The sequence below is a fragment of the Sorex fumeus genome, unplaced genomic scaffold, assembly GCF_029834395.1.
Source record: "Sorex fumeus unplaced genomic scaffold, SorFum_2.1 ptg000081l, whole genome shotgun sequence".
NCBI lineage: Eukaryota > Metazoa > Chordata > Mammalia > Eulipotyphla > Soricidae > Sorex > Sorex fumeus.
Genome location: NW_026606138.1, coordinates 10,167,768 through 10,193,808, shown reverse-complemented (window position 1 = coordinate 10,193,808; position 26,041 = coordinate 10,167,768). Strand labels below are relative to the sequence as shown.

Below are 26,041 nucleotides of genomic sequence, written 5' to 3'. Positions count from 1 at the left end.
CCCGAAACTGGGCAGATTCCTGTTTGAGGCTGTGTTTATACTTGAAATTCAGACTCCCACCAGTAAAGTTGTGAAGGTCAGCACCTGTGGTTAATCTGACTGTGGCAACTGGGATACAGTGTGTTGTTCCACTAGGGACGTGGTTCAGAGGGCGAGGGTATATGCTTAGCAGGTGGCAGTCCTGGTTCTTTTGTGAGGTGTGGTCCCAAAACAAAAACAAACGAAACCATAAAAAACAAGATGACATCTGCCTATGATTTGACCTGTGTTTTTATTTGATTTTTTTTTTTTATCTGGTTTTGTCTCGGGGATACACCTGACAGAGCTTGGGGGCTACTCCTGGCCCTGGGCTTGGACACTGACAAATTGAACGGGCCTCTCACATGTAAGACATGCTTTGCATGTGCTCAGCCCATTGTACTATCTCTCTGGCACCCTGACCTTTGATGATGCCTTAGTTTTTCCCTGTGTTATTGCAATGTTAGAATTCGGATTGGGGATGGGCTGGGATAGTACAGTGGATAGGGCTCTACTCACTGTTACCTGTGTTTAATTGCTACCACCCCATATGGGCTGGAGCAATAGCACAGTGGGTAGGGCATTTGCCTTGCACGCAGCCAACATGGCTGACCCGAGTTCGATTCCTCCGCCCCTCTCGGAGGGTCCGGCAAGCTACCGAGAGTATCTCGCCCACACGGCAGAGCCTGGCAAGCTACCCGTGACGTATTCCATTATGCCAAAACACAGTAACAGTTGTCACAATGGAGACATTACTGGGCCCGCTCGAGCAAATCGATGAACAACGGGAGGACAGTGACCCCAAAGGGTCCCCCAAGCCCTGCCAGGAGTGATTCCTGAGTTGTAGAGCCAGGAGTAGAGTAAGCCCTGAGCACTGCCAGATGTGGCTCCAAACTGAACCTACAGAAAAGTAGGATTGTGGAGCTAGGTGTTCAGTATAACCACAGCCCTGTGCCATTCCCTGGGGATAGTTTCAATCCTTAGAAACCTCTTCCGGATGCAGCTTGAGGGGCCTGGAGAAAGTCCAATGGGTAGGGTACTTGCTTTGCATGGGGCCAACCTGGGTTCAGTCCCCAGCACCCCACGTAGTCCTCCTGAGCCCTGCAGGACTGATTCCTGCATACAGATCAGGAGTAAGCCCTGAGCGTGGCCAACTGTGGCCCAAAAACAAAACTGAAAAAACAAAAACAAAAAACCAAGTGCAGCTTGTGGCTCTGCAGGCGGCATCGTTTCTTTGTTGGCAAGGGCTTCCCTCTGGCTCCAGCCCATCTGGGAGGTCTCCTGTCCTGCTTTTGTGGAGTTTCAAGGCTTTCAGGGGTCCAGGTTTGGCGTGGAGTTTGCCTGGATTGCAGGAGGGTGCAGACACAGCTGCTCCCCGTTGGGTCCCCTTGCTTCTCCCCTGACTCCTTTTCCTTGGGGGGTTCAGTCAGTTCCTAGTGTGGCATTCTGAAACAGGACTTCTCTTTCTGTATGAGTCAAGTGGTTATATAAGCTGTAACTATTTTCTGTTTATAAATAAAACGGGTTATTCTCAAAATACCTTCACATATTGAGTGTGTTGGGGGGGATGTTAGGAATGATTGCATTTAGGATATATCTGACTAAAGGGACTGGTCCTGTGCCAGCATATGTAGGACCTGTTGGGAGGTAGAGGAAAATGTTGATCAAAATTCAAAGCTTCTCCAGGACGTGCAAAGGAAAGCTTTTCTGCTTTCTCTGAAATAAGGGAAGTGCATGGGAGAGATACCATACCCAAATGCTTCCAAGGATGGTGGTCTTTTGATTTTTCTCTCCCTCACCCAACACCCACATTGCTCAGGGACTGCGTCTGCCCAAGAGTGACCCCTGACCATGCTAGGGACCATAGGTGGTGTCAGGGATTCAAACTGTAAGATGCAAGGCAAGTACCTTAACCCCTGAACTATTACTTTGGCCCCGAGATGCCCACCTTTAAATAGAGAAATCAGTTTCTGAGACTTAGGAGAAATTAACAGAGAAAGAAAATTCCCTGTGTATATACTGTGATTTGCCAGATAATTTGAAATCTTCCCCCTTCCCCACTTTCTTTGTTTTGGTCTGCCATGGAATTTTTTCCATGAGGAGAAAAAGAAAATGGTCGAGGTGCTCATTATCTGAGTTTCCTGGTGTGTGTGCTCTGTCCTAGAGAATGAATTAAGCAATCCACTTACCAGGTGGACCTGAGGTGGGGGTTCGCTTCTGAGGGCACTGGCCATAGTTACTGTCCTTCTGCTATCCAAGGAGGTGCTCACAGACCTTCAGAGATTGTAGTTCAAGCAGAGAGGAAAGGAGTGGCTATATGCCTCAGACCCATGTTTTTTTATAAGCAGGTGTGCAAACATGCAGCGACCTCATGGCCACTGTTTCCACAGCTGTCGGCCTGTGGCCTGGAGCTCTTCTGACCCACAGGGACTTGAGTGCTCGTGGACAGCTGCCAGGAAGCTCTGCAGCTGGAAGGATGGTTCCAGGCCCCTTGATAATTACCAGCAGTTCTGCTCAGTCCCTGAAGATGAGCACGTAGGCCCTTTTCAGTTTCAGCCTTTACTGTGCGCAGAAATAGCTGCGGGAGGAAATCATGAAAGCCAGACTCTTCCCTAATTCCCTTCTAGAAGCCCCTCGGGACACAGCTTTTCCTTTTGACTTCTTCCCCTTCTGCCTTGGAAGGAGCCATTTTCTCTCTAGGACTGGAGATGCGGGGAGAGTAGTCTGTCTCCTTGCAACTGTGAGCTCCCATGGCTGGAGACCTCCAGGGCATTCCCAAGGCCTGAGAGATAGTACACTGGGTAGGGCTCTTGCCTTGACTGTGATGATGTGGTTCATTCCCAGCATCCCATAGGGTCCCTTGAGCACCACCAGGAGTGATTCCTGAGTGCAGAGCCAGGAGTAAATCCTGAGCGTTGCAAGGTATGATCCAAAAACAAACAAACAAAATCTCCTGGGCGTTCCCTCTAAACACCTATTTACTTAACATCTAAAGTAATAGATTTCATCCAATAGTAAGTCTCCTTTTCCTTAATCCAGCCTAAGTCAAAATTTCCTGGGTATTTTTGCCTTGGGTATGCCAAAGTATAATGTGGCCAAATGTGAATTCAATGATACTATTTGATTTCACAAAAATCCTGTCCTTGGTATGTTTGTTGGCCTTGTTGGAATATTCATCAGCCGAGATCCTCAAGCAAAGTTCATGTTTCCTTTGCAAGTTGACTTTAGATGACATCTTTTGCTTTTGGAAAACAATATTTCAGACATGAATAAGAAACTATGAGTCATATAATAAATATAATTCAAGGCTTGTGCCATGGCTGCTTTTAGTACATTGTATTTTAGGGCTTGCTTAATTATCTGTTTGCTATAAAAGTTGGCAGTCTTGACTTTTCCTCTCCAGTGTAAACAAAAATAAGATTATTTAATTCCCTCCCTACTATTGCTGTAATAGTAGAAGCTTGTTATTATTATTTTGCTATGTAGTTTAACTTCTATGTAGTTTGAAAATAAGAACTTTGCTAGGGTACTTATGTTTTGGAGGGGAAGAAAGGGAGAAGGAACCACCAAGCAGTGGTTAGGGGACCCAGTGGTCACTCCCAGTGTGCTGGGGGCCAGTGGTACTGGTTTTTTGAACTTGGGTCAGGTTCATGGTTTGTCTGTACCCCTGATTGCTGAGCTGTTTCTCTTAGGCCCCATTATGGAAAAAAGTTTAACATTTTAATTTAACAGACATTTTTTTCCCCTTAAAATACATCTAAGGGAGGTGAAATAGGATTTTCATTTTAAAAAGTACATAAACCCTTGTCAGCCAAGACACAAGTGGGGGTGCGGAGGGGAGCCAATCTAGGGTCTAGACCGCAGATTCTGCTCTCCAGGAATTTGCTGTTTTCAGCTCACTGAGAGTGGGGCAAGTGCAGGAATATTGATTGCTGGTAAATGGTCAGTATGTTCTGTCCTCCTCATCAAAGACCATACAGGAAGTCAGTTGGCAATCAAGTGTGTGCTTATAAGTGTGGAGTCAGTGCTGGAGGGGGCAGGAAGGCTGGAGTAGCTTAGGTCAGCCAACCTGGGGCTGGCTGTGGGCCGCCAGTTTGGTGAGCAGAGCCCATTGTCCCGAGTCCTGGCTGACAAGGCTGTCTTTCCTGCTTGCACAGAGCTTCAAGGGAGTGTCAATAGCCTCCCTTGTGAAAAAGAGAACAAGGAGCTTGCAAGGTCAGAGTGGTGGAGCATCCTGGGAGTCGAGCCTGTGGTCGTTTCCAGGTTATTCTAATTTTCCTTCTCTGTCCATATCTCTCCCTTTGATCCTGGGTATTTATCATCATCTTCCCTCTCAGGTCATACTGAAGCTGTTGTCAACAGGCTTCCTGTGTGTTTTACCCTTTAAAACACTGGCCCAAGCTCAATATCAGACCTATTTCTATTACATTCCCGTCACAGGTGAGATCACCCGGAACATTCAGTGTGCGTCTTAGTAAGAGAAAGCTAAAGGAGAACAAATACATACTGAAACTATAAAAGTGTCAGGCCACTGCGGGGCTAGATTCTGTACCTGAGCATGGTGTAAAATGTTGAGAAATCAAAACCAAACAATTAATCACAGCCAGGTTAAACAATGACTTCATCTTTTAAAGCAATGAACTGAGAATTGCCTCTTTCTACGGCTGGGGGTTGTTGTTGGTGGAAGTCTCCAAGAGGTGCTTAGTGGGTCCAGGTTCTTAAGTGCAAGGCTTCTGCAGTGATGGGACCACCAGGCCCTGGCTGATTTTGTGCAGAGAAACCTTGTGGAACCTGGGATCAATCCGGTTGGCCATGTGCAAGGCAAATGCCCTCACCCCTATCTCTGCCCAAGAATGATATTTGTTTATTTTTGGATTTTGGGCCATACCCAGTGGTGTTCACCAGGCAACCAAAAAGCTTATATATCCCTGATGAGCCCTGGTTTACTTTTGAAAATGACTGATCTCAAGAAATATAGTCTTACATGAGAAATACATATTCCATGGCTATAGTACTAATCCTGGCATTGCCTTTGCTTTCTGGGGCATTTCACAAAGCCCAGAATGTGCTGATGGAAAAATCCATGTGTCAGAGTCAGAAGGATGACTTTTTTGGGGGTTCTTTTAAATCAGAGTTCTTCAGCTCTTTTACACCCATGGCTGACACTTCTGCACATCGGTTCAGAGACTAGCATTTTGACTAAGCAGTAAACCAGTGCCTTTCAACCTTTTTTCTTTGATCACGATTTTAGGATATCATTAAGGTTGCATTTTTAAGTGACAGAATGACAGTACAGTGGGCAGGATGATTGCCTTACCTGTGGCCAGCCTGCGTTCAACCCCTCCACACTACATATGATCCTCTGAGCCCCCTTAGGCAGAGCCAGGAGTAAGCCCTGAGATCTGATGATTGTTGCCCAAAGACCAAAGGATAAAAAGAATGCATTTAAAAAGAGAATAGTTTTCGATCAATTGCAGCCATTATAGATCTCCATATTGTTCCATCTTTCATCAGTATTAGCTTATGTAAGTATTTCTCATGTCCTTTTGACATAATCTTTTTATCTTGGGGCACATCTGACCTTTCTGAGTTTGTCAAGGCGTTTCAAACTTGTGCATTTTTCGGGGTGGGATGGGGTGCAGATTTTGAATCAGTCATGACTTCAAGAAGGAGAGTGGGGAATGGGTCCGAGAGACCACAACCTTGTTGCTGGGGTGTTCATTGTTGCTAGATTGTATATGTATATATGTATACACTTTAAAAAGAAAAAAAAGATGAATTTATACTAATTTCTCATTTAATCATGCTACTACAGGATTGGCAAAACCTAATTTCCTTGGTTTCACACTGGTGACTTCTGTTAAATACATCGTGGTTGCATGCCATTAACTATTTGTTTTATCCTTAGTTGTCGTTCAAAATTATCACTGCCACTGTCATCCTATTGTTCATCTATTTGCTAGAGTGGGCACCAGTAACATCTCCATTCATCCCTGTCATGTGCTAGTGTAGCCCGATGGCATATTGAGGGCTCTTTCAGAGTCAGGAGAATGAGGACCATCATTGTTACTGTTTTTGGCATATTGAGTATACCATGGGTAGCTTGCCAGGCTCTGCCGTGTGGGCAGGATACTCTCAGTAGCTTGTTGGGCTCTCCGAGAGGGATGAAGCCTTTTGCTGCAGCCTCTAATCACCTTTACAGGTGTTCCCAGTCAGGCATATATGCGGGCAGGATACTTTCAGTACCCTGCCAGGTTCTCTGAGAGCAAAAACTAGAGAATCAGAGGTCATGTGGCCACAAATGCGGCTGCACACTTTTGGGAGCTCAGTTTTATAGTCTTTGGATCTTGGCTGTTGGTGTGATTACACAGCAGTTGGTGGGTGTAACTGTCTAGCTACTGGAAGATGGGGGTTCTGGGTGGAGGAGGCCTAGTCCCAATCCGAGCAGGCTTGGAGACCTTAGCCCCGGGTCCCGCACACCTGGGTTCCTCTGCCGGTTCCTTAATGTGTGAGGCTTGCCTGAGCATGTGGAGAGTGATCTTAGCATGGCTGTGGCTGGGTTCCAGAGGTCTTCAGCTGCTGGGGTTCTGCTCGGGGCAGGGAGGAAAACTCAACCCGTCCCCCTCCAAGGGGCTCTGGTGAGGACAACCAGGCGATAAATTTGGCATTAATTTTGGTGATAATTTTGGTGCCTGGCTGTTCAAAATTATAATGCATAAAAAATTTTAAATAGTACCAATATAAATAACAATAATACTACTGAATGATATACGAACTATTTTTGCAATTCTTTTTGATCTTGTAATAGATACCATCATTGATGTACAGGATAGTACTTCTCCTTCTCCTTCTCCTTCCTTGCTTTTTGGGTCATACCCAGTGATGCTCAGGGGTTACTACTGGCTCTACACTCAGGAATTATCCCTGACAGTGCTTGAGGGACCATATAGGATGCCAGGGATCAAGCCTGGTCCACCATGTACAAGGCAGATGCCTCACCTGCTGTACTATGGCTCTAACCCCAATACTGCTATATTCTAAAGAAACATTTTTTGTATTTATGTTTTTATCATTGCGATAAAGATTTAGGTTAATTTGTTTCCACTTCTTTTCAATTCTTAAGGGCTGGAGCGATAGCACAGCGGGTAGGGTGTTCGCCTTACAAGCGGCCAACATGGCCGACCCGCGTTCGATTCCTCCGCCCCTCTCGGAGAGCCCGGCAAGCTACCGAGAGTATTCGATATGCCAGACACAGTAACAACAAAGTCTCCAATGGAGACGTTACTGGGCCCGCTCGAGCAAATCGACGATCAACGGGAGGGCCTATCCTATCCTATCCTTCAATTCTTAGAGTTTTCTTTATCAGTACATTCATCTAATCTGTTATTCTTGTATCAAGACGTGTGCACACAGTGCATTGAAAAGTCTGTTTTGCATTCCTGTGTCTTCTACACAATTCTCCATGTAATGAGTTTTTAAAATAGCTTTTGGTGTATCTATCTAGTGTTTCTTAAGAAGGTAAGGTAAAGGTAAAGGCCCTCCCGTTGATCGTCGATTTGCTCGAGCGGGCCCAGTAACGTCTCCATTGGAGACTTTGTTGTTACTGTGTCTGGCATATCGAATACTCTCGGTAGCTTGCCGGGCTCTCCGAGAGGGGCGGAGGAATCGAACTCGGGTCGGCCATGTTGGCCGCTTGTAAGGCGAACGCCCTACTCGCTGTGCTATCGCTCCAGTTGACAAATAAGAAAACCTTCTTTGTAGTTTTCCCTGCATCTATTCCTTCTGAATTTCCATTTTCCACTGGTGTGTGGGAACCCAGGACCTCACATGTGCAAGGTAAGTGCTCCAGGCTAAGCCAAATCCAAACCCTCCTCCTTTATTTTTATAACTTATTTTTGCCTCCTCATTAATTTTATGATTAATATTTCATTGGTGAATGTTTAGTTTATTTTTATTTTTTGGCTTGGGGGCCACACTTGGCAATGCTCAGGGGTTATTCCTGGCTCTGCACTTCGTAATCACCTCTGGCAGTACTCCGGGACCATATGGGATGCCAGGGATTGAACCTGGATGGGCTGTATGAAAGGCGAGCGCCTGACCTGCTGTACCATATCTCTGGCCTCTAAATGCTGTAGTTTAAAAATGACTTTTAAAAAGAATGGTGATGATAACTTATTGTTCTGAACGACTGAAGTGTCTGGCTGGAGAGACGAGCCAGGTTATATTATAAATGGTTTATTCTAAAATAAAACTGCTCTTAAAAGGCAGCACTTTTCTTTTGTCTTCAAGTCTGTTCTTCCAAGAGAAACAACCAGGATTCATGCTTCCCAAGCCTCTCTAAGCTGCCAGCAAAGTGTTTTCCCAGTTGGGGCTGAAGCTTATCCTTCCGGGAGTCAGTCTCCGTGGGCAGCGCGGGCGAAGGGTCTAGCCGCGTGTCATGGTGGGCTGAGGGTGCCTTCCCACCTACCTCAGCTGCCCCGATGAGGTGGGCATCACCCGGCACAGGAGACTGGCCCCCTTAGGTACCCTCCTGCAGCACCCACTGCACCCCCTCTCTCCCCGGATCCTAGATTTTAGAAGCGAGGAAGGCTCCTGGCCGCCAGGAACTGTGGTGGTCCTTGCAGGGGCTCAGAGAGCTCCTGCCCCACCCCCCTCCCCGTGCAGGTGCGTGGAGCGGGCGCGGGTGCCTTAGGGCCGCCCGCCCGCGCGCGGTGATGCCGGGATTGGGGGCGGGAGCGCAGCCGCTTCCCAGCTCGCTAGCTCCCGCCCTTCTCCCCTCCCCGCCGCTCCCCTCCCCGGGCCCTGAGCGGCTCCGCGGCGGCTCCGCACTGCAGATGCCCGCCGGCCTCTGTGCTCGCAGCTCCCCGGGCTCCGCGTCCTCTCCCTGGCGCCGGCTGCGCTCGGGCCCCAGGGACTCTCACCGGGACGCGCTGATCGAGCGCTGCGCCCGAAGCCGCCACTCGGGCCGGGCCGCGGGGCCCCGGAGCGTGCCCCGATGAGGCAGGACAAGCTGACCGGCTCCCTGAGACGTGGGGGCAGATGCCTGAAGCGCCAGGGCGCTGGGGGAGGCGGCGGCAGTGGCGGCGGTGGCGGCGGCGTGGGCACGATCCTGAGCAATGTGCTCAAGAAGCGCAGCTGCATCTCCCGGACCGCGCCCCGGCTGCTCTGCACCCTGGAGCCGGGTGAGGACCCGGGGCTGCAGCGAGGGGGTGCGGGGGGCTTACGGGACTGGGAAGGAAGCGCGTCGCCTCTGTCTGGGCCCGGAGCGTCCACTGGTAATGGGGTGGGGGCCGGCGGGGGTGGGGGAGGTCGGGGAAACCACTCGGTTTGGTGCCGCGGAGCTCAGGAAAAAAAAAAAAGCCACAGGCAAAGATCTGGGCGGGGGCAGCGGCCTCCCAAGGTCGGGACCATCCGCTGCTCCTGCCTGCCCACCTTCCAGCTGGCTCACGCAGGGGGATCGGCCAGAACTGGGGTGTAATTGTGCTCCCGGGTTCGCAGAAAGCCAGACCTTAAAAGAGGTGTGTGAGGCAGAGAATGGCACACACTTGCTTGCTTGCTACTTAGGGTTGTCCGGGAGGCAGTGGCTGCAAAGCAAAACTCTAGTGCATTGCCGAGGGTCCCTGTGGCGTGAGTGACCGGTCAGCCCGGTCAGCTGGGTCTGGAGCGCAGCAGTGTATAGGTGTGTGCGCGCGCGCAGAGCGGGCGGGCAGAAAGCAGGGATGGCTCCCGGCAGGTAGAGACCTTCTCTTAGCTGCCGAGTGCAGGAACGCGCCAGGCCAGCCGTGCAAAGCTACCCGCCCCCCTCCCGTGTTTACACTTCACTGCTTCTCCGCGAGCTGCTTAACTCCACATCTGCTCCACCACCAGGCCTCTCTCCCCAGGGCTGGAGGAGCCTGGCCTGGGGCGGGTGCCTGTGCAAGGGGTGGCCGCTGAGGGAACTGACTGTGCTCACATCGCGCCTCGGCTCACCGGTCCCTGGAGTGGCTCCGGCTAAGTGCCCTCCCCCCTCATCTCCCTCCCTCCCCGCCTCCCAGTGCCTTGGGGAACCTGCAGGTCGGAGGGGGGGGGGGGGGGTCTGCCCAGGCTTTTAGTCCCAAAGGATAAAAGCGTCACTGCTTTTCCAACCTCGTGGTTTCTTTGTTTTTCTCCCCAAGGAAGTGTCTAGTTGCAGATCGGTAGTATTTATTCACTGTCTTCCTTTACTCCTTAAAACACAAACACAAACAAAAACCTTCCCCCTTAAGGAGTGTTTTGTATTTCTGGATCCAGAGCAGTGGTGATTATCAGATGAAACGTAAACCTCCCTTCCCTTATTCAGGAAGAAGAGGTGAAAATGACCTGATTTCAGCTTTTGCATGCAGGCGGCGGCAAATGATCAATCCCAGTTAAATGCAACCCCAGTTAAATCCGGTGACTCATTTTTTTTTTTTTTTTTTTTTGATCATGAGAAAAATAGTTTGTGGGTTTGAACTAACAGTAGCTAGGTTTCAGCGAGGAGAACAATATGACGCCCAGCAGGTGCTCTGCAAAAGTCAAGGGAGCATATTCGGCTTGATATGCAGGGAATCCGGGGGCTTTTAGGTGGGTGGAAATAAGTCAGCGCAGGGCCGAATTTCCTGGTCTTTGTTATAAAAGCAAGCCAACGTCATGCCTCTACGCGCCTCCATTCAGCACCCTGTATCTGGACAGCAACCTCGCCCGCGGCAGACTCATTATGCTTTCAGCCCTGCGCTCCAATGGGAAGCTCGCTCGTTGCCATTGTCCTGAGGCAGAACTTTCATTGAAAGCTTCTCTGTGGTGAGAAGCTCCAGGGCTACTTAATATACCATTGGGAAAGAAAAGCAGAAAAGCTACCTCTACAGGCAGACTACCTAGACACGCTTTTTGTTTTGAATCTTGTTTTGAATCCTCACCGGTCCCTGCCCACCCCCGCCCACCCCTGACTCCTGCCTCTGCTGTAGGGGCCCCTCCCGACCTTGACATTATCAACTCCTCCTGTTCTGCCTGGAGATTTGGTAGCATTGGGCCCTTGGCTTAGCCTGAGGGCTGCCAAGGCACACCCTGACTCTGGAGGTGGGAGGTGGAAGAGAAGGTGGCCTGGCGCTTGGAGAGGAAATATTCAGATGTTGATTGGATAGATGCCTAGGAGTCTCTACCACAGCCCTACTTGAAAATCAGCTCAGGTAGTCACAATGTTTCCAGGATTCCGAGGAGGGCTTCTTACTCTCCTGTTGGGCGAGTGAGACACATCACATCTCTTTCCAGCTTCTTGACTCTGATTTTAAAAAAGACAAATCTGCTTTATTATTATAATCTTACATATTCTGTTTCCACTTATAGATCAATTCTGTTCTGAACAGTGGAAGTTGTAGAGATGTTTTCATCATGCCTATCACATTTCACTGCATAATCAGTGCAGATTTTATGACCAGTTTCTTTTGCAAAAATGTGGGGTGTGACCATGATGTGATGCTTTTAAACAAATTGTGCCCGTGTTACTTAAAAACAGGGCAGGATGATTATGCGGTAAGATACAGTCATCTGCAATCAACATCTTACAAGCACAACAGCATAAACAAGAAGCTAGAATTTGAAAACTGAATTTTATTGATAATATTAGGTATATCTTGGTCCAGGAGCTTTTAAGTAATAAAACCTTTAAAAAGGTGATTTCAAATTTTATTTCATTGATTTGAAATTATAGAAAGAAAATTTATTGCATTTTCAGATTTAGTTATATTATTTTAAAAATATATTTTAACTGAGAACAAACGTTGCCTAATATTTTCACTTCAGAAACATCACTGTCACTGTTCTCCTATTGTTCATAGATCAGAAACATCACATACTTCTAAGGTTCTAAATAAAGCCCAACATGACTAGTAAGCTTATAGCCTTATGTTTTTATTCATTTACTTTATAGGTTTGGAGTTTATCTAAAGCAATATACTAGAATTTGAGCTTTGTAACCTATAAATAAATACACTTTTATATTTAATGAATATTTATACAAAAAAAGAATTTAAAGGTATATGAACACCTACAAATAGAATTGCTTAAATAGATTAATCCATGAGTGGGATATTATTTTCATAAGGTTCTAAGGTATATTGGCCTAGAAAACAAATTTCTTACATAGAGAGTAAGTTTTACAAATTAAAAAAATTGGGTCGGGGCACACGTGATATTGCTTAGGGGTTTCTTCTGGCTCTATGCTCAGAGTACACACCTGGTGGGCTTGATGGACCAAATGGGGTATTGAACCCAGGTTGACTACATGCAAGGCAAGCATCTTATCTGCTGTCGTATCTCTCCGATCCAGTTTTACAAATATTTTGAAGACTATGCTAGGTCTGCAGCGATAGCACAGTGGGTAGGGTATTTGCCTTGCACGCAGCTAGCCCGGCAGAACCGAGTTTGATTCCTCCGCCCCTCTCTGAGAGCCTGTCAAGCTACCAAGAGTATCTTGCCTGCATGGCAAAACCTGGCAAGCTACCCGTGTTGTATTCGGTATGCCAAACACAGTAGCAACAAGTTTCACAATGGAGACGTTACTGGGCCCACTTGAACAAATCGATGAACAATGGAAGGACAGTGTTACACTAGGTGATTTATAATTAATCCTCATAATAATCGAAATGAAGATAAATTTTTTTGTCTTCAGTTTATTATTTTTGGAGCTATATATCTACCTGGTAGTGCCTAGGGACACTTATTCCTGACTCCATTCTCAGGGGTCATTCCTGGCAGTGCTGTGGGAACCCTGTAGATTCAGGGGACCGGACTGTGATTGTAGGCAAGGCAATCTTCAGCCCTTACTATCGTCATTTAAAGACAAAGATGAGGGCTGGAGAGGCAGCATAGGGGGGATGGTACTTGACCTGATCACTGCTGGCCCCAGTGTTAATATCCAGCACTGCCTGATCCCCCAGTACTACCAGGAGCGAACACTGAGTTAAGAGTAACCCCAGAGGTGATGGGGTGACTAAAACCTTATGAGAAGGGGGACATTCCGGCCCGTCCTTCACGCCCTATTGAGGTCACCAGTTGCCCCCCACGAGCGGCTCTCCGGCACAGCCATGACTCCAGAGCACAGAAACCAGTCTCTTAATTATCTGACTCTCAGTAGAAATACTTCCAGGGTTAATAAGTAAAATAGCAGAAATCCAAAACCACGCGGCCACTACCGCGGCCAGGCGACATCATTTAATTCTTGAAGCCAGCTGTAGAAAGCAAATCATTTCACAATGCTTTTTCAGCATGTCTGATTTGGGGGGAGGGGTAAACTCTAAATAATAATGGTGCATCTTTTATCGAAACAATGAATCTAGTCAAAGTAGATAGAGTGTTAACTAGAATTCATCTGCCTCACAGGCATTGGGGGATGTGGGGGGTGGGGGGTTATTGGGGTTCTTCATGGTGAAAAATAAGTATTGGTAAAGGGAAATGTGTTTGATATTTGCATGGCTGAGACCTAAACCTGAAAGCTTTGTAACTTTTCCCACAGTGATTCAATAAATAAATAAATTATATATATATAAAAAAAAAGAGTAACCCCAGAGCACTGCCAGGTTGGGTCCCTAAACCAAAACAAAAGAAGTGAAACCACCTCACAGAAGCATCGAGACTGAGGTTGACTTACTTGACCGAGTCAAAGGTGAACAGAGCCTGTGTGACTTCAAGCCTCCAGTATCGCTTCTCTAGTTTGCATGAACACAGATGCACGTGGAATGTATTCTGTGTGATCTGGGCCATTCTGTGGCCATCAGAGAGTTTTCCATTTCAGCAGTCGATAGTTCTCTCTTAACAAGTCTGGATGCAACTTAGTCACTGAAAGTTTTAAAACTTTATGACAGAAGTATTAGGGTCATATTGTTGTTGTTTTTTCCCCCACAGCTTATGTTCTCCCTAAAGTAACATGTATTTTTCTTTTAGGAGTAGACACGAAGTTGAAGTTCACTCTTGAACCATCTTTAGGTCAAAATGGTTTTCAGCAGGTAATATTTTTTCTTTTCTTTCTTCTAGTTTTAAATATTCTTATTTGGGGTTAACTCAGAGTGCCCTGAGATGTAGTCTGAGTATAGAAAAATTAATTTACTTCAATATACATATAAAGGTAATCTTTTGTAAATCATAGCTAAAAACAATTTACAAAGCCAAAGTATCCTGAGCTTATACTTGCACTGGACATTTATCTTTTCTTTTCTTTTTTTTTTTTTGGCTTTGTTGCTTTTTGGGGAGCCATGCTCTGCAGTGCGCTGGCCTTACTCCTGAGTCTATGCTCAGGGAACACTCCTGGCAGGGATTGGGAGACCATATATGGTTCCAGGGATCTAGCCCAGGTCAGCTGTGTACAAGGCAAGCACCTTTCCCTCTGTTCCATCTATCTGGCCCAGAAATTTGTCCTCTATAATAATGGTGACTTTAAAAAATTTAAAGCATCAAATGTTTATTATTCTGAATCTGTAATACTTGTTTCCGTTTCAGAACTGGGGCTCCCCAACCTTGTGTATGTACTCAGAGGAGCCATGGAGATGTTAGGGGTGCTAAAGAAATGGGGCTGGGGCAGTCAGTCATTCAAACTGGATATACCTGGCTGAAAGAAACTTTGACCCTTTACCCCAGTATGCTGTACACATTTGTTCATACCCTGCATGTGTCACGATGGGGAAAAGTTTGGGGTGGGAGGGATAATCCAGGAGGGAAGGTGCTCGCCTTAAAGTGCCGCCAGCCCCAGTATGATCCCCAGTGCTGACTGTGGTCTTCCAAGCACAGAGCCAGGAAGAGCTCCCGAGCCTCCCCCCACCCCACCCCTTCCCTGGTGGCCCAGAAAAAGGCCGAAAAGGGCTTATCCATATTAATTGGATCACTTTGCCTCTGTTTCTTTTGTTTCTAGTGGTACGACGCCCTCAAGGCAGTTGCCAGACTGTCAACAGGAATACCAAAAGAATGGAGGAGAAAGGTAGGAAGAGCCAGGGCTGAAATACAGAGGGCCATCACCGCCCTCCTAGTGTCTAAAATGTCACAGAGGATAGTCCAGATTGGGCCATTGGTTACCCTTTTCTTTTATCCGCTTTTATCAGTATTTATGGAATAAATACTGATAAAATAAATAAATATTTTAAATATTTTAAATATTTTGATAAATAACGACTGAGGATTTATTGCCTATATCGTGTGTCACATACTGTTCTAGATATTGGGGACATTAACCCACAGTGAGACACATGGCCCCCAGCTTTTGTCTTTGTGGAGCTTATTTACAGTGGATACAGTGTAAAGTATGTCAGATGGTGATATGTGCAGTGGCTAAAAATAAAGCAGAGAAAGGAATAAGGCGAGTGTGGGGAACAGGAGTGAGGAGGTGGAATTTTAAATGGATAGGTGACATTTGAGTAGGGCCTAAGGCGGTGAGCAGTGGGACTTGCTGGGGCTTTGGGGAGGAGGATTCTATGAGGTGGAGTCTCAGACAGAGCCTTGCAGGGGCCCTAGACCAAGGGTGGAGAGAGTGGGAGGCAGCCACACAGTGAGCCAAGGGGAAGCAGTTGCAGAGAGGGTCTTAGAGGTAATATGATGCGGCTAGGGGGGTGTCAGTCATGGAGGACACAGTAAGCCAGACTTGAACTTCTGCTCCGTGTGACATGGGAGGGATAGGGAATTTTTTTGGACCCGAAAAGTTACATGATGCAGTTTCCATTTTAATTGAAATCACACTTGACTTAGGTTTTATTTATTTTATTTTGTTTTTTTTTATACATTAAAAACGTTTAAAAAATTGAATCACAGTGATAAGCACATTTACAAAGTTGCTCATAATTGGATTATATGGATTTCCACTCATATAATGTTCCAGCACTCATCCCTTCATTCACTTAGGTTTTAAATGTGGCTGCAAACTTGAAAAATATGAGAGACAAGGATGACAGTAGAAGAGTTATGGTCATTCAGGCAAGATGTAGATCGAGATTGGGGTCATGGAGAGTGGGGGGTGGGGTGTGTGTGTCTGCTTTATTTAAGATGCACTTGTAAAACTGAGTTGGCACAAATGCACATTGGATTGAATATAAGGTAGATGAAGGATGTCTGTAGTGGTGTTAAGATTTTGATCTGTGCTATTGGGCTGGAGCGATAGCACAGCGGGTAGGGCGTTCGCCTTACAAGCGGCCAACATGGCCGACCCGAGTTCGATTCCTCCGCCCCTCTGGGAGAGCCCGGCTAGCTACCGAGAGTATTCGATATGCCAGACACAGTAACAACAAATCTCCAATGGAGACGTTACTGGGCCCGCTCGAGCAAATCGACGATCAACGGGAGGGCCTTTACCTTACCTATTGGAAATGTAGCATTACTGGTTTCTACTCAAACAGGGGAGCAGGTATGTGTTTAAATGCACGCATGTGTGTATTGTGATGGTGATAGATTAGGTGATTGATTTTGGATCTGTTTGAGATGCATGTCTAGGTTGAGGTGTTTTGTGGATATTTGGACACAATTCTAATGCCTAAGAGAGAGGTCTTGTTGGAGATTTAATTAATCAGTGTTAGTTCTTGTTAATGAAATTAAAATACTCAAACTTGAAATGTTCTCAGCAATCTATAAGTAGTTTTAGTACCTCTAGAATGTGAAATTGGGGGTTCCTTAAAATACACATTAGAGATGACATGAAGGCTGGAGGGAGGATAAGGGGCCCTCCCTGATGCAGCTGACTGGGTTGAATCTCGGGCACTGCATGTGGTCGCCTGAGCACCACCACGAGTGGTTCTGGGCACAGAGCCAAAAGTAAGTCCTGGGCACTTCTAGAGGTTGCAAAAAGTAAAAAAAGAAAAAGCATTATGAAATGGTTTTCAGAAACAACTTTTCAGAATAAGGTACCCAAAGAAGTAAAAAGTATTGGAACCGGAGAGGTAGTACAGCTGAGAGTTTACTGGCCTTGCATGTGGTGACCTGGGTTCGATTCCTGGCAGCACATTTATTCCCCACATGCCTCACCTTCACACTTTCTTGAGCACTGCCAGATATGATACCTGAGAAAAGAACTCTGAGCACTGCCATGTGCAGCCTGGAAACAAAAATTTTATAAAGGGGAGTAAAAAGTATTTAGTAACTCCTCCTCCCCTTCCCAACCCCCCCCTCCACCTATCCCCCCCACATATATATGAGAGAGACAGACACAGAGACAGAAAGAGATGACACTTGTCAATAACAATTTAAATTTATTTAAAAATTATTATTTAATGTTTTAAAATTGAATCAGTGAGATACACAGTTACAAGGTTTTTCATGTTTGGGTTTCAGTTATATAATGTTCCAACACTCATCCTTTCACAAGTGTACATTTTCCACTACCAATATTCCCAATCTCCTGAGCCACCTCCACCCCCCCCACACTTTTCTTCTCTCTCTCTCTCTCTCTCTCTCTCTCTCTCTCTCTTTCTCTCTCTCAAGCCATTTTTAACAAGCTCATCAGATAGTAGGATCAATAAAATGGAAAACATAAGTGGAATTTTTCATAGAGTTTCTAATGACCAGACCATTGAATGACACTTACAAGGGAACTTAACAGATATTAATTTAAGAACAAGAGAAACGCCCTAATTGGTACCAAACTGGTACAGGAAACATTCCAGTTAGGTTCTGGTAGATTTCTGCATGTGAGTTATATATGGTCCAGTTTTACTTCTTAAATGTAATAACTGTTTTCTAATAAAAAAGTTTATTATGTATTACCATTTTTTTTTGTCTCTTGATATTTTAGGTTTGGTTAACCTTGGCAGATCATTATCTGCATAGTATAGCCATTGACTGGGACAAAACCATGCGCTTCACTTTCAATGAAAGAAGTAATCCTGACGATGACTCTATGGGAATCCAGATAGTCAAGGTAAAGGACCTAAGCTTCACCCTGTTCTCTTACTGAGCACCTGTGTTTCCAGGATATGGGGTCAGTGGTCTAATGTCTGCACATCTTCTCTTTCTTCGTTAGTAACTTTTTAGTGTGATCTTGTTTTCATATATTTGAGTGTTGCCAGTTGAAAAAAATGTTCATTCATATTTGTTTTTAAATTCTTTTGCTCATAGCAGGAGATTAACATTCTTTCCTTCTCCTTTAGCACAGGTCAGTACTGCCAGCTGGAATTTGGGGGGCACGGGGCCTTGTACGATGCTTAGGGGGCTCCAGCAACCTTGGCAGCTGGGCAGGTGATTCTGTGTGAGGGCTCAAGGATGAGGTGCTGCAGTGCTGAGGGGTCACCTGGGTACCTCAGAGGCTCTCAGGAGCTTCCAGGGCTGCTCCCATTAGTTCTTGGTGATGTAATGCCAGGGATCAAGCTGGGGTCAACTACATGAAAGGCATGTATCTTTTATTTCTTTTGGTTTTTGGACCATACCCAGTGATGCTCAGAGATGACTCACAGCTCAGCACTCAGGAATTCTCCTGGCAGTGCTTGGAGATAAATATGGGATGCTCAGAAGTGAACCTGGGTCAGCTGTGTGCAGGGCAATAGCCCTACCCACTGTACTATCTCTGCAGCCCCAACATCTTTTAAATTTAATTTTGATTTTTGGGCTACACCTGGTGGTCCTAGGGCTTATTTCTGGCTTTGTGCTCAGGTTATGCTTATTTTTGTTCATTCGTGGGTGACCATACATGGTACTAGGCATTTAGCCAGTGTTGGCTGTGTGCAGTGTTTCTTCCAAATCTTGTGCACCAAGGGCTAGAGACATCAGACAGGGTGTTAAGGCACTTGTCTTGCCTAATGACTGACCCTGGTTTGATTCTGATACTACATATAGTTCCCAAGCACTGCCTGACCACAGACCCTGGCAGAGCCCCTGAGCACCTCCAGTTGTGGCCCAGCCACTCCTGAAAAAAAATTAAAAAAATTTAGAGGCTGGAGTGATAGCAGAACAGGTAGGGCATGTGCATTGCATGTGACTGACCTGGGTTTCATTCCTGACATCCCATATGGTCCCCTGAGCCCACCAGGAGTGATCCCTGAGCACAGAGCCAAGAGTAAACCCTGAGCACTGCCAGGTGTGGCCCACAAACCAGAAAGATTAAAAACAACGCAAAAATAATAAATTTTGAGCCCAAGAAAATGGGTTGAAGATCCTTTTTTTCAGGGACCAGAATGAAGTAAATTTAAATTAGCCTTTTATTGACAAATTCTGGAGAAAAAGAGAGAATTTTATATTTTGTGCTTGAAAAGCCTTTGCCCTATATACATTTCAGCCATTTAGAATTTCAGAATGTATTTTTCAAAGACGAACTATTTTACGTTTGAAATGTTTTTATTTTTCTTTAAATTGTGGATTATTAGGGGAATGCACATTTTACAATAATCACATTTCTAAGAAGATCTTTTATTTTGCCATGGAAGTGAATGCTATGTCAGTAAAATGTGATGTCAGCTCCTGAAAGCCATAGTCTCTGCTTGTAATTAAATTATAGATATTGTCCTCATTAAGTATTTAAGTGTAGCAAATGTTCTGTACTTTGTGCATAGATTTATAAAACAATTTGGATGGAATAATATTTTTGATCTTACGCAGAATAGTAATTTTTCTGTTCCTGTATATAATATGTTTTGCTATTTTGATTTATCTCTTAAATATTTGAAGTTTTAATAGTGAGATATTATCATTTTTTTATAGAAGAATAAAGTTAGTATCTAAAGTTTTTGTTAACGGTCTGGAAAAAACTACATTTCAGCAGTTGAAAAAAAGCATATAAAAAAAGCATTAAGGAACTGAAAATGAAGTAAAAAGTATTTTGCTCATCCGTTTAATGTGATTATAAATTTGTAAGAACTAAAATTCGTGTCAGTAATCTAACGCCAGAGGCACAGAAATAAAGGTGTTCATTATGAACAGGCTCTTGGGAGGCTTCTTGAAAAGACTGTCCTTCCCATTTTAGGATCTTCATCGCACAGGCTGCAGTTCCTACTGTGGCCAGGAGGCGGAGCAGGACAGGGTGGTGCTGAAGCGCGTGCTCTTAGCCTATGCCCGATGGAACAAGAACGTTGGCTACTGCCAAGGCTTTAACATCCTCGCTGCACTGATTCTGGAAGTGGTGGAAGGCAACGAAGGGGATGCCCTGAAAGTGAGTATTGGTTTCTGTAGAAGGCTGGTGAAGGACACAGTGATGCTTGGGCCTCTCTCTGGCTCTGGGGATTCCCTCGCCCACCCCAGGTGGGATGCAGATTCCAGATCTGCACTCATGTTCTAGGGGCACCTCATGTGCCAGGGAACAGGTGGGGTTAGCCGTGCACCAGGCACGCCTCCTAACCTCTGGACTGTCTCTCCGCCCTGAAATTCTTCTGAGAGTGAAGTTCTGGAACTGTAATTTCTTTTTCTTGATCCCCACACTGCTTTTTCAGTAGCGTTGTTTCCAGTTTTGTCATTACCAATAACACTGCTTGCTATCAAGAAGTGATAGATTTATGTAGTCACTAAATGTGAGAATTCCTATCATATTTTTGAAAGTGAATTAAGTATAAGAATCACTGTATTGCTGTCATCCCGTTCATCGAGTTGCTTGAGCGGGCACCAGTAACAACTCCATTTGTCCCAGCCCTGAGATTTGAGCAGCCTCTCCTTACTCGTCTTTCACAACGCTGCTGTATTGGAGCCTCTTTCAGGGTCAGGGGAATGAGACCCGTTATTGTTATTGTTACTGTTTTTGGCATATCGAATACGCCTGATGGCTCATTTCAGAACCCTTGAACTTCAGCTGGCTTCAGGGCGTTAGGACAGTGGGAATGATTCTAGCCTTTGTATACAAAAGTATCTGCCCAGCTCTGGTTGCGGGGATGAGTTTAGTGATATTCTCTACCCCTGATTAAAGCAACTTGGGAAAATAAACACATTCCTCCTGCCTGTATTCACATTATGATGGGAGTAATAATAAATCCCACTGCACATGATCTAAACATGTATTTAGCCTCTCCCTTTTTTCCATTCATTTTTTTTTTTTGAGCTGCCTGTTTCTTGGATAGGTGGGAGTGGAAGGGAGAGAGTGACAAGAAAACATGTAGGTTTAGACCATTTTCTATGAAGAAGCACATTTAAAATAAAAACCCTGTCATCTTCTGGTCTTTTCAGTATCAGCTATAACTTGTATGGCTGTCAAAGGAAAGTGTTCCGGTTGAAAGGTTTGAATGATCAGCTTGGGGAGGGGCCTTGAGAAAGATTGCACTAGCGATCACATTGTGAAATCAAAATAATAATACTTGGAACACTAAACCAGCACATTGAAGAGTGTTTTAGAGCAGCATTCCCTAGCCTGTGGGCCCCAGGATAGCCTAAAGGGGTCAAAGGTGAAAATCACATAATAAGGAGGAGCATTGAAGCCTGGGAAAAAGACACAGCATGAGACTAGGGGGCAGCCAATGGGATGGGGGTGGGCGTGCGGGTGGGGGGAGTCTATGGCAGAAACCAAGTTGGAAGGGGGGGCACAGTAGGAAAAGTTTGGGGCAGAAATGCAGCTTAGCGACAGAGCACTTACCTTGCTTCTGGGAGGCCCTGGGTTTGAGCCCCCGCATCACAAAAACAAAAGAGAAAAAAGGATTAGAGGGTGTTGAGAAATTGAGTGTTTCTATTTCTGTCTCTAAGGAAGTGAAAACTGGCATGAAATGACATTATCATCAGCTGTGACTCTTCCAGTTACACATTCAGCATGCAGGGGAAAGTTGGGCTCATGAAGAAACAGTTCTGATGCAGAAGAAAATATTGATGCTGGGTGATTTCACAGCAGCTGTTTTGGCCTCTGCATTTATACTTACTAGAGAAATGGTTTATTAGGAGTAGGTAAACCATTTTCATGGCTTTCAGTGCTTCCTTGTTTTCGTTGTTTTTCATAGTTAGCTTTTAACTATTTGTGGAAAATTTAAAGCTCCCCCAAGATTTTATGAAAGATATGGGGGTGGAGCGATAGCACAGCGGGTAGGGCGTTTGCCTTGCACGTGGTGGATGAGGTAGACCCGGCCGACCTGGGTTGGATCCTCCGCCCCTCTCGGAGAGCCCGGCAAGCTACCGAGAGTATCTCGCCTGCACGGCAAAGCCTGGCAAGCTACCCCTGATGTATCCGATATGCCAAATAATGTTACTGTGAGACAGTAACAATAAGTCTCACAATGGAGATGTTACTGGGCCCACTCGAGCAAATCGATGAAAAACGGGAGGACAGTACAGTGCTACAATGCCATGGGGTTGGAAAGATAGCGCAGTGGGTAGAGCGCACGCCTGCTCAGTGGGCCTGGGTTCAGTCTGTGGTTCTCCATGTGGTCCTCTAAGCCTGCCAAGAGCAATTGATCCCTTAGTGTTGAGCCAAGAGTAAGCCCTGAGAATAGCTGGGTATGGACCAAAAGCATAAGCAAATAATAATAATAATAATAATGGAAAGGAGGGAAGAAAGAAGAAAAACTTAATATGCAGTGGGGAGGACAATTGGCCATACCTGGTAGTGCTCTGGTCACTTATATCTCTGTGCTCAAGGATCTCTGTGTTTTCTGGCAGATCAAATTGGGGCCAGTTGCATGCAAGGCAAGTACCTTACCCTCTGTACCATCTCTCTGGCTCTCGTGCCCAGATTTTGATAAGTGTAGTAGCGTCTCATGGTGCCCTGGGCTTGAGTTTTCCTGATGGTTGGGATGTGGACCATTTCTTCATGTGCTTCTTTGTCTGTGGTACCTCCTCTTAGTTCTGATATCTGCTCCAGTGACTGTTCAGGTGTGAGCTGAATGTCTCCCCTTTTATTCCCTGTTGCAGTTGGAATGATCAGAAGTCACACTTTTGAGTGAGTTATTCCCCAGGGGACACACATGTGTTAACTGTGGGGCTCATACAGTTGATGGTGATGATGCTCTTGCTTGGGATGTGGTGTGCTGGGGATAGCAGGATGCCCCATGCAGTACCACTAGGCTTGGCATGGCATCCAGGGTGATGTTCAGGAATGGACTGGACTGTAGGTACTTGACCACTGGGTTGATTCTGGGTTTCTTTGCTGTTTTTGTTTTTGGTTTTTTTCCCCTTGCCTTTTTTTTTTTTTTTTTTTTTTTTTTTTTTTTTGCTTTTTGGGTCACACCCAGTGATGTACAGGGGTTACTCCTGGTTCTATACTCAGGAATTACTCCTGGCGGTGCTCAGGGGACCATATGGGATGCTGGGAATCGAACCCACTGTGCTGTCACTACAGCTCCTGCTCTGTTTTTAAGTCATGATTTTTTTTTTTTTTGCTGGGTTTAAGTTCTTGTTATATTCTAGATGACAGTTTCTTTTCAGACAGCATTTGGATTCTCATCTTGAGGTCTGTATCTTACCTTCTTTTTTATCCTTGGACCACACCTGGCTGTGCTCAGGACTTAATTCCTGGTTCTGTTCTCAGGAATAACTTATGGCAGACTTTATGGGGTGCTGGGAATTGATCCCAGGTCAGGTCAACCATATGCAAGGCAAGTGCCCTTCCTGCTGGACTGTCTTTCTGGCCCCGTCTCTTGTTGTTTTGGGGACACACCTTGCATTGTTCAGGGTTACTTCTGAATCTGCACTCAGGAATCAGTCCTGGGGGGGGGGGGGTGTCAGGGAACCAGCTGGAATGCTGGAGAATAAACCCTGGTTGGACAGACAAGGCAAGTGCCCTGTCCACTATATTTTCTTTCCAGCCATGGCCCCTATATTTTGTCTTAATTTTCTTGACATTGTCTTCAAAGGGCAGAATTAGAAGACTTTTTAATGGACCAGCTTATTAAATATTCCTTTTTCGGTTGGTCTTTTTATGCTACCCCTGGGGGGCTATTTCTGGCTTTGTGCTTCGGATCACTCCTGCTAGTGCTTGGAGGGGACCATATGCAGTGCCAGGAATTGAACCGCAGTTGACTGTTTGCAAAGCAAGTTCCTTAACTCTGGCACTATCTCTCTGGACTCTTGGCTCTTAGGCTTTGAGATGTCTTTAAAGTAAAATATGCGTGTGTGTGTGTGTGTGTGTGTATGCGTATGTGTGTGGATGCATCTAAGTGTATACTTAGATGTGTAAGATCACTGAGCCACATCCCTGGCCTTTGAGATACCTTTAGATAGTGCTTATGTCACAAAAATTACTCTTAATTGGAATGTCCCCCCTTGTTTCTGTATAATTTTGAGGGAGTATAATTTCTCAAATAAAATATTTTTGGGTTGTTTTGGGAGCCACACCTGGTGGTACTCAGGGCTTACTCCTGGTTCGGAGCATGGGGTCAGTCCTGGCAGTGCTTGGCCCTGTGCAGTGGCAGAGAAATTGAACCAGAAGTGGCCATGTGCAAGGCAAGCGCCTTATATCTGTACTTATATGTACATTCTGTCCAGCCCAAGATACCCTTTGATTAAAGGCACAGTACCAGGCAGATGGTCACTTTATATTTTTGCCTGTATGATCTTATAAATCTTATAAATCCTTCCCCCCCTCTTTGGGGAAGTGTGAACTCTCCACTGGGGATTCCCGGAGTCTCCCATCAGGTGGCCTCTGCCTCTCCACTCCCTCCTCCCTCCACATAGGTGGAATAGGCTGACTGCTCAGCTCCTGTTTCCTGGGCGAGGATACATTTGCCTGTTCAAGTCTATTATAAGAAGGTTAAGGAGGCCCCCAGTGCTCAACTATCCCTGTAATAATTGCCTCTGAGAGACATTTTTAAGAGTATGCTTTCATTCTTAGTTCAAACCATCACCCTTAGAGTAGAAATTATAAGAGGGGGAAATAGATCTTGGTGGGTTTGGGAGTGATATATTTATATATATATATATATGTATTTTTTTTTCTTTTGAAAGTAGGGTTTTGCACTATATTGGAAACCTGCAGGTGAGACAGCTGCTTCAACAGCATACAACATCAGCTATGATTTTGTTCTTTTTTTGGCAGGGGGTAGTTTAAGCCATGCTCAGGAGCCCCTCCTTGGCAGTTCTTGGCCAACTTGGGCCTGTGATTCAAGGGTCAATCCAAGGGTGCATTGCTTCTAGGGTCCTGTACTGCCTGGGTTCACCTGGGCCACCCATGTGGTCTTGAGTGGCCTCCAGGGCTGCACCTGGTGCTGGTCAGGAGACTGGGTGGTGCTGGCATGGTCACATGCAAGGCAAGCACCATAACCTCTGTACTATCCCTCTGGCTCCTGTGATTATTTTTGGATTTTTAAAAATTATCTTTATCATTATTACTTTAAAAAAAATTTTTTTTTCCTGTGGGGTGAGCACACCTGGTAGTTCTCAGAGCTTACTCCTGGCTCTGAACTCAGGGATCTGTCCTGGTGGGGCTTGAGGGACCTTATGGGGTGCCAGGGATCGTACCTGGGTCAGCCTCATGCAGGGAAAATGCCCTATGTGCTGTGCAATCTCTCCCCCCCCCCCCCCCCCCCCCCCGCCTGTCTGGTTTTATCCTTAGTTTTTTCCTCCTTGTGCTTTAGGCCATGGCTGGGAGTTCTTGGGAGAAGGACAGTAAGCAGGGGGTGTAAACAGACACGGAAAGGACTCGAGGCTGGTCTATAGAACATGTGTGCCTTGTTGTCTCATTCTAAGTTCTTGGCATCTTAGAAAAGGTCGTCCAAATAGAAGTGTCAGAATGGAATGAAGCCTTTGAGGCATGTCTGAGATAATTTTATGAAAGAAATTCAGGCTTTTAAAAGTGTCCTTGGTTTAAATGAAATCTTCTTGCTGAAAGTGGACATGAAGCCACGCACAGTCGTTCTGATCCTTAGCCCCGGGGGATGGTGAATGAGTGCCAGGGCTGTGTGGGTGGGGGCCGGTGTTTCCAGAGGCTGCTCAACTCAGCGTTTCCACATCAAGGTCATAAAACTGCAGCATCAAGGAGCCGATACTGAGGCTCCAGCTGGCGGAGTCTGTCTCTGCAGCTCCTTCTCTATTGGGGGCTGTGTGATCACAGGTGCTGCCGGCGATGAACTCAGGGTGAGTGACCGTCACATCTAGAAATTTCTGCCAGCAGCAAACTTTTTGCAAGACTTAGATAATTAAGCTGCTTGCTCCTTTCCCAATGTGGACATGA

General features: G+C 45.8%; 1 protein-coding gene across 1 annotated transcript in view; it reads left to right on the top strand.

Annotated features, from left to right (window-relative positions):
• Positions 1-8,835: 8,835 nt before the first annotated feature.
• TBC1D30 (TBC1 domain family member 30) overlaps positions 8,836-26,041 on the top strand; it is a 47,505-nt gene continuing 30,299 nt past the window's right edge. The window contains exons 1-5 of the mRNA XM_056130750.1: positions 8,836-9,200; positions 13,954-14,015; positions 14,915-14,980; positions 17,774-17,899; positions 19,934-20,119. Of these exons, the coding sequence (XP_055986725.1) occupies positions 9,014-9,200; positions 13,954-14,015; positions 14,915-14,980; positions 17,774-17,899; positions 19,934-20,119 (627 nt within the window). The 5' untranslated portion in view covers positions 8,836-9,013. The remainder of the gene's footprint in view (positions 9,201-13,953; positions 14,016-14,914; positions 14,981-17,773; positions 17,900-19,933; positions 20,120-26,041) is intronic.